The sequence below is a fragment of the Lolium rigidum genome, chromosome 2 (assembly GCF_022539505.1).
Source record: "Lolium rigidum isolate FL_2022 chromosome 2, APGP_CSIRO_Lrig_0.1, whole genome shotgun sequence".
Lineage (NCBI taxonomy): Eukaryota > Viridiplantae > Streptophyta > Magnoliopsida > Poales > Poaceae > Lolium > Lolium rigidum.
In genome coordinates this window covers 113,684,361-113,699,410 of record NC_061509.1, presented here as the reverse complement: position 1 = coordinate 113,699,410, position 15,050 = coordinate 113,684,361, and the positions used below count along the sequence as shown (strand labels likewise).

The following is a 15,050-nucleotide window of genomic DNA, read 5'->3' as shown; positions in this document are numbered from 1 at the left end:
AAACCCCGGGTACTATCTTCGGCAGGCCCATTTGGGATTCCTATGTCACCATCCTCCTCGTAGAGGAAGGTGAGCTGGCAGCCGGGTGGCGAGGTCGAGGGCGAACTTGTCCCACCCGATGTGCAGGTACATCATGCCATTCCCGTCGAACAAGACCTCGACAGGCCACCGGCAAAAGTTGCAGCTGGCCTCCAGTAGCGCAACTGGGCCGGCTCGACGCCATCGGCCAACTTGGTGAATTTGTCTGGGAGCCGCTTGATACCGAGGGGGTCCTAGTCGATGCGGAGTAGGAACTCGAAGCACCGGTCCTTCTGCGAAGACGACGACAACGTAGGCGACGGCGACTGTGGGGCTGTAGCTGCTCCACCACGGCGGCCCCGGCCCCAGGGCGGCCACGCCCGTGGCCTCGACCACCTCGCCGGCCATCTGGACCCGCCATGGAGTTCCTCGCGGGGCTGGTTGCGTCGCCTGAAGAGCTAGGTGACGCTACGGTGGAGGTTGTGTGATGAGGACATCCCTGCCACACTACTACCTCCGTCATTACAAGATGAAGACGATGCTGCTGTGAAGCTCAAGTCCAATGAAGTCAGGACCAATGACACGAGCTCGTGCGAAGCTACTTAAACAACAGGTGAACTTATTCCTAAGTGATACTTTGATCGATGAGAGCTTTATACTGCCTAAGTCATATTATTTATGTATGATCAGGTATGAAGGGGAACCAAGCATCGCACGAGGAGGAGAGGAGCAGCTGAACAAGAAGGTGGACATGAAGCTGGACATGGAGCTGGACATGAAGACATCCCATGGACGCGCGAGGGAGGAGCGGGAGGCATGCGCGAGAGGAGGAGCTGTCCAGGCCGGCGCCCAGCCCGGTCAACCGGCCGTGCCGCCGGACCATCCGGCCCCAGGCCCGGTCCGACCGGCTGCCACGCCGGGTCCGCCCGGTCCCAACCGGGTGCCACGCTGGTGCTAACCGGACCAAGTCCAGTAAGCCAGGACGCATCGTCCGGTCGTCATCCGGTCCCTGGCCCGGTCCAAATCGGACTGGCCGGTCCCAGGCCCGGTCGACCGGCCCCTAGGCTGGCCGAGTCCGAGTCTGTCTCGACCAGATCTATTCTGGGTCGGTTATTTTCGTACTTTTTCGACCTGAGGTCGTCCTGAACCCCTATATAAGTGCTCAGGACGCCCCAAAGTTGCTTGAGACCACGTTTAAGATAAACCCTAGTTCATAGTTGATTGCTTTGCAACTCTATTGAATCTCTACACCATATTGCATTGATTTGGTGTCGAGTCTTGTGTGATATGCTGTTCCATTGGGAATTAGAAGGTTGCAACTTACCGCTTCGTGGTTGGCGGCTACGTGCGCAACTGTGTGGAGTTGCGGATATCTTGCAGGGTTGAGAGCTGTTGCATTGGCGACAGGGACCAATCGAGAGATCTCGTTGCGTCATACAAGTTATCATCCACTTCATCAAGTTATCTCCGCTGTGTTCACCCCGTGATCATCATCACCTCCGTTGCTTACTGAGAAGATCGGGCCACCTCATATCATTGTGGTGGCTAGGGTTTGTGTGGAGGAGTGAATGAAGAAGACGAGCGCGCGCCCTCTTTATATACGCCGAAGGCAGGCGAGGGGCGCGGTACGCGTGTCATCGCTATTACTTCATTTGTAGAGGTGGGCGGTGGATGCTCGGCAGTCGAGGCATCGCCATTAACGTGGCGCAGACTATCGAAGCGACGCCTTGGTGCCAGTAACTGACGCGCCTGAGAAGACGCATCGAACCTGAGTCGCTGGAAGGCGGGCTCGACGAAACGTTCGCCAGACGTGAGCGGATACTTTGTGCGTCCACGCAGCGTTCGCAGAGACGCATACGAGGTGCATATTTAAATCAGATTTACGTCTCCGCGGATAGCTCGAACACTATGCGTCGAGGCTGCTGGGCTGGTCCCAGAAGCATTTTCGGACGGCGCAGTCGCAAATGGTCATCCCGTTAGAGATGCCATCAGAGGCAAGGAGTTGATACCAGCCGGTCGGCTTGTGAATGTTGCAATCCTATCTATCTCTCATAAAGCAAAACCCCACTAGAGATCATTTAATTTGTCTATCTCAACATGCAACCTAGCCACATCATCAACTTATCGTAGCCGTACGATTGTAAACATCCATCCGTTCATTTGTGTAGTCTCCATTGTTCACGTGTTCAGGCCATCCCACCATCAAGGCATTTCTTCATACACGTCAGCAGGGCCACATAAATTTGGTTTTTCGTTGAAGCGTCAGCTCGCCAGCACTTGATTCCCTATGAACTGGGCGTATGTTCCTCTTCCTCTCCCAACCAGCTTATTATTGCTACCCTTTCTCCTTCCTCTCCCTTCCAGATTGTTCCAATCCAACGATTCCTTTCCTATATATTGATCTCAGGACCCAGCGTTCATCTCCTCCAGCCCGAGCTTGATGGGGCTAATATCAGGTGCCCACTGTCGACATACATTGCCAGCCCACGCCACTTTCATCGTTTGTGTACCGCCATGGCACGCGCGCACATGGCGTCCATGCATCTCGGCGACGAGCCGGTCGGTTAGCGTTGTCCTGGCCAGGTAAGACACCATGTCGGCGTGCTGCACGTATTCAAGCAGAATCTTCAAAAACTTGCAACTAGCTGATGACCTTGGCGGCCGCGCCGGCGAGGCCACGTTCTTTGCACCATGGTTTCCACCGCAGCTGGGTGGCTACGTTCTCTGCGTCAACTGTACTATCAAATGCTCTTGATGAGACAGCCTACACGGTTACACCAGCCAGTAACATCCATGTGCGGGAGTAGCTAATACATCCATCCATACTTTCATGTTGGAGTCAGATAGGTTTGTATCCCACCTGCCATTGTTTTCTTCTCTTAATTTCTGAAACAAACGTGTTCAAGTTGACTGGGATCTGCATGCAGGCTTATCAATTTCCCACTCCACATAAACCCGTTGTGACCATGTAATGTAAATTTGTGCCTACTTCTCATGTAGCCGTTACCAGATTGGATTGCATGTCAGCAGATTGGTTTGAGTTTGCACAATGTTGTTCTCCCGATTTTGGAACCCAAGAAACTGATATCTTCGGAACTAATAGATTTATGCTCTTAATTCGAAATCAATAGATTTATGCTCTTAATTGTGTTTTAGGATATTCCGAATAGATCAATTTCTTGGGTTCCAAAATCTCTTTTTTCGATGAAAAGCCGTTCACAGTTCATTTATGTTAGCTTCCGGGGGTTTTCTCGGGTATAAAACTGTTACATCACATTTATCTTCTTTTCTGTAAGGGCTTATGATTTCTTAATTTGGAATGATAGAAATTAATCTACACGTGGAGTTGGATCTTTTCATGGTTATAGTTAGACCACAAAATATCATCGACAAACAAGATTTAGGTGGCTGAAACACATAATTCCACTCGGATGATCTCCCCTCTTAAATGTGTACGTGTTACAAGCTTTGTGGGAAGATCAAGCTTAATATTTTAAATGCAGCCTCTCTGCACACTTCAATTTGCTTAGCTCTACATAACATCAAAACAAAGAATGCAAGTGGAGATACTAACAATAGAACTAACACTTCTTATGATTTATGTTGAAAAACGAAATAGACTTAGCTAAAAATATCTCGGTGTTTTTCATGTTATTGGTTTTCCTTCTTTTTCCATAACATTTGGATTGTGGAAAAATGTATCTGTTTTGTAAGTGTCGAAGGGTAATTTCATATTTTTCTTATTGTAGGTTCAACCATGAACTGTGTGATGTCTTAATTTCCATGCTAATGTTTGTGTCAGTACAATACTACTTAGCAAACAGTTATGCCAAGTAAACATGAACGATACATGCTATGTGCAGAAGGTCAAAAAATACATAGAGGTTTGTGAATATGATTGGAGGGCCAATAGAGTTTACACACAAACTATTATATACCCACATTTGTGTGTCTTGATACATTTCTCATCCATGTTGTCAGGGATGTCTTTCTCTCTTTAATTTATGTCAATGTTAGCATTCCGGTTGTTTCTAATTAATATGTACTCAGTGTTTAGTGCTTATGAAATTCCTGTTTTTATAGATCAATGTACAAAAGTTTCATCGACTAAATCTACTCTTAAAATTTAATTTACTTTTGAAGTACATATTTTTCTATCAAATAGAACACTCGGTATACATGTTTTAATCCTTTCTTTTCCTATTACTCTATTCTTTCAATGTCATATTCATTCTATCTTTAACATATGCCACATACTTAAAGAGATCCCGCTGCAACGTGCGGGGTATCCTTCTAGTATAACTAAGAAGTTCATCCCCACTATCTTATTTCTCTCAACATGCAGCTATGCCACCTCATCAAACCTGCCACATCAGCAAATTACCACTACCCACTAACATGTTTTCTATCCAAGTCATCACGTGGGGCCAACTTTTTTTTTCCTAGGCGCAGAGCCGTTTAACTGATGACTGCGATTTTTATTCTTTCAGTCCCGACTCGTCATTTCCTCTCACCACTATGCATGTTGCCTCCCACCACACCTTTCCTATATGTGCTGAAATTTATTAGTTCCGACTCATTGTTTCATCTCCCGCTATCCCTATATATTCCACTCCACCTCATCGATCTAGAGTTCTAGATAAGAGCATCCCCACTCGTTGGCCCTCCCCACGCCCAAATCCGGCGAAATTTTCGTCCGGATTGGAGGAAGATTTGGCGTGGGGAGGACTAGTTTCCCAGCCGCGTGCCCAGGCGAAGACAACGGTGCGAGTTTGAAAAACGGAAACTTGATAAACTTCGGCTAAATTCGGGCGAATATAGACTAAATTTAATGATATTTAGACTAAAACGGGCGGAGTTCATACATAGAGGCCGAATTCGACTATATTTCGAATTCGGCTAGGGGAATTCAAATGCTAATTCTAAAACACGGCGCTCTACATGCCCAAACGGCGGTAGAACACCGTGTAATCGTCGCCGCCGTCGTCGGAGCCGTCGTCCTCGACCTTCGGCGCCCTCGGCGGCGTGGCCCGCGGCGGCCGCCGCCCGGCCGGCGTCTCCCCACCCCGGGGATGGCTTGTACCATTCGTCGTCCGAGGACTCGAGGTCGACGACGGGGACAACGACGCCGGATGGAGGCGTCGCAGGACGGCGGTAGCGCGCGGCGTCGTCGGCGGCGGTTGGAGCGGCGCGGGAGGCGCGGACGGCGAGTCGGCGTGCGGCGGCCAGGTCCAGCAGCCGCCGCTGCTGCTCCTCCTCCTCGCGCTCCCAGTCTTGCCTGGACCACGCAAGGGCGGTGTCCTCGGGGAGGGCGTTGTCGGCGGGCACCAGGTCGTTGAGCGACCTGGCGATAGCCTCCGCCACGGCGGCGTCCTCCGCGCGCTTCGCCTCCTCCTCGGCGAGCCTGTTTGCGGCGGCGTCCTCCTTTTTCGGCGCCTTCCTCTTCCGCCCTGGCTGGGAGGGTTGGTCGCGGATGACGAGGGCGCCGCTGCTGCGCCCTCTGGTCGGCGGCGGAGACGCTGGCTCCTTCTTGGCGCGCACCGGCGTCGAAGGAGACGTCGCCTCCTCCCTCTTCACCGGCGCGAAGGATGACCTCGGCGCCGATCCGAAAGACGACGAACTGGCAGCCATGCGCCGTGGCTGCCAGACGTTTCCCCGGCGGCGGCTCGCCGATGCCCTCGATGGAGGGGGCATCGTGAGCACCGGGTAGTTTCCGCCCTCGATGTGCGCGAGGACGTTCGCCAGCGTCCTTTCCGGTGCGCTCCACCAACGTCGGCGGCCCGCGGCGTTGTTGCGCGGAGGCGGAGGCGGCGGGCCGTCGTAGGAGGCGAGCTCCCGCTCCCACTGCCGCAGGAAATACGAGTTCCACGCCGTGTAGTTGTCGGGGTGGTGGCGTGGCTCGGCGCGTTCCTCGTCCGTCAAGGTCATCCGCGCCTCCTCGATGGCGACGTCGAGGGCGTGGCCCCGAGGCGGCGGCGGGATTGGTACGCCGCCAGCACTAAGCCGCCACCCGCCGCCGGGAGGCCTCGTGTCCGGCGGGCGGGGAACCCCGCCCGGTGGAGGAGGTGCCCCTCCCACGCGTGGAGCGACCGGCGGGGGAAGCCGTTGTTGGCTGCGCCGTCGTCGTCGTAGAACGCCATCGGGAGAGTAGAGGAAGAGTGGAGGGAGAGTGGAGCACGGGGTACGCCTCGCGGCGAGCGGACCGGCGTATATAGGCGGCGCGGGTGATTAATGACGCGTGGAATGCGACGCGTCCGCGGCGAGCTGACCGGCGGCAGCCTTTAGTGCGCGCGGAAGACGATGCGTGCGCGGAAGACGACGACATTAACTCGCCGCGTGGCCGGCGAATGCAGACCGGCGGCAGGCTTTACGAGCGCGCGGAAGACGATGCGATGAGGACGACGATCGGTTTCTCTCGCCGACAAGTTGGAGCCACCGGACGCGCGGAAGTTTCCTCGGTGTTTCCCGCGCTTTCCTTTCGTCCGGACTCCCGAGCGCTCCCCGGGGGCCGGGGATGGCGTGGGATCGCCGGATGAATTTAGGCCCAAATCCGGACGAAAACGAGGAACCGGGGGTGCGACTGGGCCGAATTACGCCGTCCGGATGGAAAAAACGCTCGCCGGGGGCCTCGTCGGGGAGACGAGTGGAGATGCTCTAAGGAATGGTGTTCTGCGTCCAGTTCATCGCATCGCACATGCCTTCTTCTCAAGCACATTGGTCTCACAGCTGAATCCTCCTCCTCTATCTCTCTCGACCCCCTAGGCGGTCTGCTGCTTGCACTGATGCTTCGTCGGCCTCCCCAGTTGTTGCTGTGCTTTTGCGTCCACTCATTATCACCGTCCATCGCCATGCTCTCATCTGAAACTTGGGGAATTGATGCAGGTTTTGCTCTTGCATCAAATGAATCACTTTGTAGGACCAACTGCCGATGTGGTTTGTTAGAATATGCAGATTGTATTCGGCTATATATACGTGGCTCCTTTTCCACCTTATATTCATGTTCGGCAATGTAAGTGTATTCTATGTTTTTCATGTTACGGAATCTAAATACTTCTACGTATAATTAACTTTATTATGTTGGCAATTAGATGCAGTACAACAAAGTTAATTTAAAGTGCAGACTAGCTGGCAATTGGATACTTGCTCCGTGTGGATGTTATTTCTGATGCCCAACACGCAGGTCAGTATCTTTATCTATTTTTGGATCAGGTACACTAACCAGGTATTGTGTCTTCTTCGCTACTTCAAATTAACTTTCATTCATATCTTTTCATCCTTCTCGAAAAAACATCACGTTTTTTTATTTATATCTTTCATTTCCTCTGATTTTTTTTTTTAATTATCACCATCCAGCTCCACATTTATATATAATGGTGATGCATGCATCTTACAGTTCATTTAGTTCGAAACAGGGTTGATTCTCGAAGTTCATGAGTTGGCGAGGAATATCATATTAGCAGCTGTCTCAACTCGCAACCATACCAGTCAACTTTCTCGTGAGTAAACCGACCTTCATTTTCATATATTTTGATTATTCTGAAATATCTTGCATTTTGCACCTGCAGCTCCATATGTTTATATAACATTGCTGTTTCTTACGGTCCATTTAATGATAAACAGGGAGACTACTCAAAGTTTATGCGTTCATTATGGAGTGTCATATAGCAGCTGCCTCAACGGCTCAACCACACCTAGCAACAATCTTTTCAGCCAATATTTGTGTGGTAATTTGGTTTTATTTACTCAACATTCTTTTGTGTACAAATCAATAATCTGAGTTTACTATTGGATTGTATTTGTCATGACTATCTACCAGATTACTCATATATATATATATAATACGCAGAATGTTGTTGATAAATTCAGTTCTGTCACTCAGTGGGGACGAACCAAATATCTGCATTTTTTTCCGATAAGGGGAGAACCCCAGCCTCTGCATCAATTGATGCATACAACTTTTATTAAATTTATTGAGCATCCAGTGTTACAAAGCCATTACAATTCAAGGATCACACAAAGTTTCAGCACACATCAGCCATCTAAATACAGAAAGAAAAATAAGCAGCTATCATTGGCCAAAATGTCTCAAGAATCGAAGATCTTGATGGCTGACATGGAGAAGATGGACCCCTTGGCGTGGGCGTGGCACGAGATGTACCGCGAGCGCATCGGCCAAGAGGTGATGGCGGCGTGAGCTGCGTCGGTGTCTCCCCCGGCACAGTCCACGTTCATGTCTCCCCCGGCACCGTCCGCGTTCATGTCTCTTATTTCAAAATCTATTCGTATTTGGTGGCCGTGTGTTGGCCTAAATTTCATATTCGTAGACTTATCCGAATTTCTATGGTTGTGTTTGAGATTTCAAATTCAAATTATCTATCGGAGCCACCTATTTGGGGTGCCGGTGTGGGAGCAGCTCTCCCAAATAAAGAATACTGTACCGGCATCCCCAAACGGAGGTGCCGGTGCCCCTGCGGGCCTATTTGGAGCTACCGTTGCACATGCTCTTGTACACGGCGGGAACTTGATCGAGCTACGGCATCCGAGGTCCTGCTGGGCCGTTGCAGTGACCGGACTGCTTCGCTCGGCCCTTTGCAAAGATTGAACGGCAGCCCACGAGAGTTTTTTTTCGAGGGGTCCCACGAGAATTTCGACGTAAAAGACTGACTAGCCCGGCCCAGAAAGACCTCATGCCCCAGCTCCATCTCAATTCTCGTTCCCTGGCTGGAAAAACAAAGCAAGCTCAATCCCCTTCCTCACGGAAACCTACTGACCAAAATGGAAGACGACGCGGCCGCCGCCGCCGCCGTATCCAAGGTGCTCGCCGACGACGACCTCCTCGCCGAGATTCTCCTCCGCGTCGGCTTCTCCACCACCCTCGTCCGCACCGCCGCCGTCTGCAAGCGATGGCTCCACCACGCCTCCCACAAGGCCTTCCTCCGCCGTTTCCGTAAGCTCAACCCACCTCGCCTCCTCGGTTTCTACACCAAGATAAATCAAGGGGCTCCACGCTTCGTGCCTATGCTTCCTCCCCAGCCCCCCGAGCTGGCCGCCGCCATCCGCATCGTCGGGGGCTACCGCTTCCCCGCAGGCCCCGACGGAGTAATGTCTGAGGGCTACAGCTTAGGCGTGGACGGAGAGTCATTGTTCCGTTACGAAGTATCGGTCCACGACTGCCGGAACGGCAGCGTCTCCACCATGCTGTGCGGCAGAAGAAGGCGTGGATATCGATATGAATCGAGACGCAGCATTGTAATGCACAGCCCACTTTGCCCCGAGAGAGCCATAGCCATTGACCGACCACTCTCACCCCACCACCAGCACCCCAACTACGGCGGTTCTCATGACTGTATAATACTCTCCAGAGAAGAAAAGGACGGCGGTTTATCTCACTTTTATGTGATGCTGGAGAACCCCATGGTGTTGGATATAACATCTGCAACAAATTTTACGGCACACGTGTTCATCTTGAAAGATGGAGTCTGGTGCATGCTTGCCTCGGCCACGACACGGATCGACCATTGGCGGGGGGGCATACGAGCTGTGCTCGTCGACAATAAAATCTACATGGTGGCCACCTACATAGAAATCACCGTCTTGGATTTGACGACCTCAAGTTTTTTCACAGTTGAAATCCCACAGGGAGTGGGATGTTCCATGTTATCACGGGCTGATGATGCTTCCAGCGTGTATCTCATCGGGGTGAAAGAACATCAACTTGGCATATGGCTCCACAAGGGGGGCAGCTGGTCGATCGTGGATACCTTTTCTCTGAATGACATGTGTGCAAATCTAATGATGTCAGACTGGGTTAAGGATACTGATTGGACTGAACGTCGGATAACCCACGTGGGGGACAACGCTGAGTTTGTCATCTTGCAAAGGCGTCGAGCCGTGTTCTATCTGGATACGAGGGGCAGGACACTGCGTATATTGTATGAGGTGCCAAAAGAAGATGAACCGTACGATGGCATTATTAGAGCAAATCCTTTTATGATGATCTGGCCTCCCACATTCCCTGCTCTAAAGTCTGATCCTACCAGGTTTGCCTTTTGGCCTTCAGATAATTCTATATAGTGCTCTTGTTGAGCTTACAGTTTAGCAATGTTCATCTTCCATCACACTGCTTGGTATATATGTTGAATGGTGTTAGCTATGAGATTGGTTCCTTGCGGCATTTTCGCATACTTGTTAACCGACATTTTAGAATGCTCATGTTCAAACACTTTGGTATTGTGGTTACAATGTATGGTGTTGAGAGGTGACACACTTCCATGATGCAGGTGTGGCACGGAAGGATGAGGGTGTCCCGTGAATGTTACAACAGTATGGACTCCATACTTGTTAGAATATATTGCATTTCATAGTGTTGCTTGTTATCGTTTGCTAGACCTATACTAAATTTTCAAGTTATGGCTTATTACTCCATAGAATGGTAACTTTTGTTGGCACCAGTCATCATTTTTTTCTGAACTTGCTCTTCCACATATATAATCTAATAATAGTAGCATTTTATACTGGTACTAAAAAAATGTCTTATTTGGTCTTTTAGGAGGGAAAGTCCGTTTTTGGTTTTCATGCATTCTTAAGCGTAAAACTAAAATTCGGTGTTCAATAGCATAAATATTATTTTTTCAGAATGTTGATGTATAATGGAATTAACTCCATATCTGTATGACACTGTTGAATAGTGGATCTTATATCTCTTGTTTATGGTTCCTGATTCAGATATATCATAGTGGAAGTTTACTTTGATATGACTAGTGGATGATACAGTTATGGGTAATTTGTGCTTGTGTGGCGTTTTTCTTTCATTGATCTGACCATTCTTTTACTGAACTGTATCATAAAAATATGCATGTCTAGGATATGAATGCATTTAAATAACTTTGTAGGAGAAAATGCAATACTTTTACTTTTGAGCTCACATGATTGGCTATCGTTTTACTAGCCACCTGTCCTTAGTCCTTAATCATTTGAAATTCCAAATTCTGTATCTACCAATACACTTTCATCCTTAATACCGGCTTGTCATTTGTTTAAGCATGCTAATTGAATGACTCTAGATTTGTTAAAAATTACTATAACTGCAGATATCATTTCCTAGACATATGCTTAAGTGTCAGTACAGCATATTACTCCATGGGATCGTTCATTTTGTTAAAGCTTGTCTTGGGAACAGACAACATGCTTCCTCAACCCTTTCTTCCCAGTATATATAGTCAGTGATAACCATTTATAGAGTTGCTGAAGATGAGTCGTTTGTTTTCTGTAGCATGGACATTTGATTCTGCTTTTATTAAATTGTCAGTTGTCCTTATGCGCGAAACTGAAAATTGCGTTTTCAAAATTGTGAACATGGTTTTATTTTAGAAAGTTGATGTATAGTTGAATGAATGTTCCATATCTGTATGTTGAATCAAGCTGTTGCTTAGTGCCTTAGTGTACCATGTATCTCTCTTATCCATGATTTCTTATGATGCAGATATATGACAGTAAAATTTTCTTTCATATTTGTGGTGGATAATACAATTTACCAATTGAGTAATTTGTGCTTGCATGGAACTTCTTCTAGATAAAGACTAGTTTTACTGGACTACAGACTGTATAACGGAAAAGTGCCCCCATAGTGTATGAAGGCATTTAACCTGTACCCCCTGTAGGAACAAATGCATTACTTTGAGCGCTTATAATATTACCTGCCATTGTACTAGCCACTTGTATTCACCATTTATTTTAAATTCTGACAATTTCCCCATCCTGATCTATGTTATGTTTTCCTTGAAATAGAAATGCCATGTGAACAAGGAAGATATCAGGAAGCTATTGGATGGTATCTATCTAGGGCGGTGGCGGTGAGGGTGGCATCTGGAGAGGAGCAGTAGTGAGGTGCATTTTCTAAGTATCTCATTGTAGTTCGAACTGCCACTTGTAATGGATTTATTGATTAGGAATTAAGATGCGATGTAAACCGGAGCTGGTACTCATGTCTTAGAGACTGAGGTCATCGTTTTGTGTGGTTGAGAAGAGGACACATTTATGTTGAGTAGTTATCTCTGCTAGTGTCACAGCTCTACTGCTGGCCTGCTTGTTACCTGTGCCCTTTGGAGAATTATGTCCTTATTCAGCTTTGCAAATCCTGTTTTAGTTAGCCATGTGTAGATATTTTTTGACAGTAAAAGAAGACTTCCTTCAGGTCACGATCTGTCTACAATACATGGAAGGCCCTGGTAATATTGTAGAATGTACTAGTGCTGGTCCTGGCAGTATGTATGTTGATCAGACATAAAGAGTTCGATACCAACCTTTGTGCAAGCTCTGAGTAGACAGGATTAGGAACTGTAACTGGAATTAACAAAAGAAAAATAATAATTTCCGTCCATGTGCTGCTCTTCACACACTTGTTGTCTATCATTGGTACTCCCTTCGGCCCTAAATACTTGTGGAGTATTTAGGGCCCGTACTTTTTTTTTTTTCTGTTACCAAGAGTTCACTTGAGATGAGTACTCCAGAAGAGATCTTTCCCTTGATTAGAATAATTGTAGTACTACAATTAATAGCTCTGGCTAAGAAACAATGCCAGTGCACGGCCAGAACTTCTCATGAGAAATCATTATTCAATTATTTGCAACCTCGGATAAAAATTTATTCACTTATTTGCACCACCATAACTTCTCGTGAGAAATCATTATTCAGTTATTTGCAATCTCGAAAAAAAATTATTCACTTATTTCTCTTGGCGATTTTGTACCACTGCGTGACCCACCGAAGCTCGTCTGAACGCCACATTGGCATCGGCACAAAGAAACTTATGTTGGTTGTCTCGAGCTTAGCCCCGGGGAGGAGGGGGGGGGTGGGGGCTCCTCAATGACTATAAAATGTCCACATAGATATAAAATAATTGTTCACATACATAAAGAGGAAATACTTTTCCATGTGTTATAAACAAATATTTACACATGTATGAAATGTTCACATAGATATAAAAAGTGTTTTTCTACAATTTTCATACAAATAAAAAAAGATGTTCATTGTATAAAATACGTTCATACATAGCAAAATTCATGTTTTAACTTTGAACATATTTATATGTATTGAAAACAATAAAGAAAACATAAAAAGTAAAGCGAATAAATTAACAACAAAACATAACATAGAAAAACCGAATAAAATAAAAAAAAAAACAAGAAAAAAGTGAACATGAGCCTATCAGAGAAGATGTGCGCGATGTACGAGCCCTTCTGCAAAGGCTACCCGCTCCATCATGTCGCCTTTGGGCCGCGAGAGAGGAGCTAGAATCACATCTCCTTGCCAACTGTCAACTCTGCTTGACACTTTTTTTTTTTTGCTAAATTTGTATTGATAAAGTTTGGAAAAAATATATACATTGGATATTTCAAATAGTATTGCTTCAAGTTTTCGTCTGACTCTTATACGATGCCGCAATCCATCAGACCACCTTGATGCAATTTCTATCGGATGACTTCGATCCAGCATCATATGAGCATCGGACACCAATTCATCGTGAATATAGCAAGGTTCACAAAATAATTATTCAATTATCTGCAACCTCGGATAAAATTTATTCACTTTTTTGCACCGCCAGAATTTCTTCTGAGAAATCATTATTCAGTTATTTGCAATCTCGAACAAAATTTGTTCACTCATTTTGTTTGGTAGGCATATACTTTTGTTGAAGCATGTGTTGACCGTATATAGTCTAATGATAAAATAATTTTAGTGTTGCTGAAGATGACTCGTTTTGTTGTTTTACATGGACATTTCATTCTGCTTTCGTCACTATTTTACTGGAATGTATCATGACAATATGCATGTCTAGGATATAAAGGCATTTAAAAGAACTTTGTACGAAAAGATTTATTACTTTTACTTTTGAGGGCAGATAATGTTTGGCTATCTTTTTACTTACCACATGTCTAATTCCAAATTTTGTATCTATCAATACAGTGTCATCCCTAATACGAGCCTATCATTAGTTCTAGGATGATACTCAAATGACTCCCTACTTGTTACAGAACTACATTTCATAGTGGCTATCTTTTGTTTGGTAGGCATATACGGATGTGTCAGATTACATCATATTACTCCATGGGGTTGGTACTTTTGTTGAAGCATGTGTTGACCATATATAGTTTAATGACAGAAATTAAGATGACCTGAAATATTCTGTATATGTGGCATACCTGTTATCTATACAACTTTGTACTCAGATGTCTATGCAGTACTTGCTTTAAAGGATGTCTCTAGTCTCTCGTGTATTTTCAGACCAGGCCCCGCTGGAATGCCCTCTAACCGAAGTACTTTGTGACACTTCCATGATGCGGGTGTGGCACGGAAGGATGAGGGTGTCCCTTGAATGTTACTCTTTTCATCCATAAATAAGTGGACATCTAGCTTAAAATTTTGTTCACAAAAAATGTACTTCTATATTTTTAACGTATGTTAAAGTAGCAAAAAATGCTTCTCTCTCGTCATACGGAAATTAAATCCAATAATATTCATCACATTTTTTCCTTGATTTCTACATGCACTTAGCTTATTGGAGATAAAAGAATTAAAGAGGAGAGAGATATTGATTTGCATCTTCTCAATATACTTTTTACCCCACTCTATAATTTATCTTAAAAATTCCGTATGTACATTTATTTGTGGACGAAGGGAGTATAACAGTATGGACTCCATACTTGTTAGAATAATTGCATTTCATAGTGTAGCTTGTTATCGTTTGCTAGACCTATACTAAATTTTCAAGTTATGGCTTATTACTCCATGGAATGGTAACTTTTGTCGGCACCAGACATCATTTTGTTCTGAACTAGATGGACCTGGCGCGTCTTGCCGCGCCATGTTTGCTACTGTCGTTTGTGTTGTCAAATTTCAAGACATTCTATGTTTTATACCATCATTTAAATACTGTCAAATTTCAAGACCTACATTTCATGACTTACGCTGAACTTATAAAGAAAAGAAATTTTGACTTATTAGTATATAGATTCCGTTGAGAAAAATTACTC

At 46.2% G+C, this 15,050-nt stretch overlaps 1 protein-coding gene across 1 annotated transcript; it reads left to right on the top strand.

Annotated features, from left to right (window-relative positions):
* Nucleotides 1-8,793: 8,793 nt before the first annotated feature.
* Nucleotides 8,794-12,109, top strand: LOC124690050. The gene is made up of 3 exons (XM_047223491.1): nucleotides 8,794-10,058; nucleotides 10,299-10,341; nucleotides 11,806-12,109. Exons 1-2 carry the CDS (start codon nucleotides 8,794-8,796, stop codon nucleotides 10,315-10,317), a joined length of 1,284 nt encoding a protein of 427 aa, XP_047079447.1. The 3' UTR covers nucleotides 10,318-10,341; nucleotides 11,806-12,109.
* The last annotated feature ends 2,941 nt before the right edge of the window (nucleotides 12,110-15,050 follow it).

Bases quoted from the DNA above. Each gene is read 5' to 3' on its own strand.
- LOC124690050 (XM_047223491.1), top strand. From the start codon at position 8,794: ATGGAAGACGACGCGGCCGCCGCCGCCGCCGTATCCAAGGTGCTCGCC.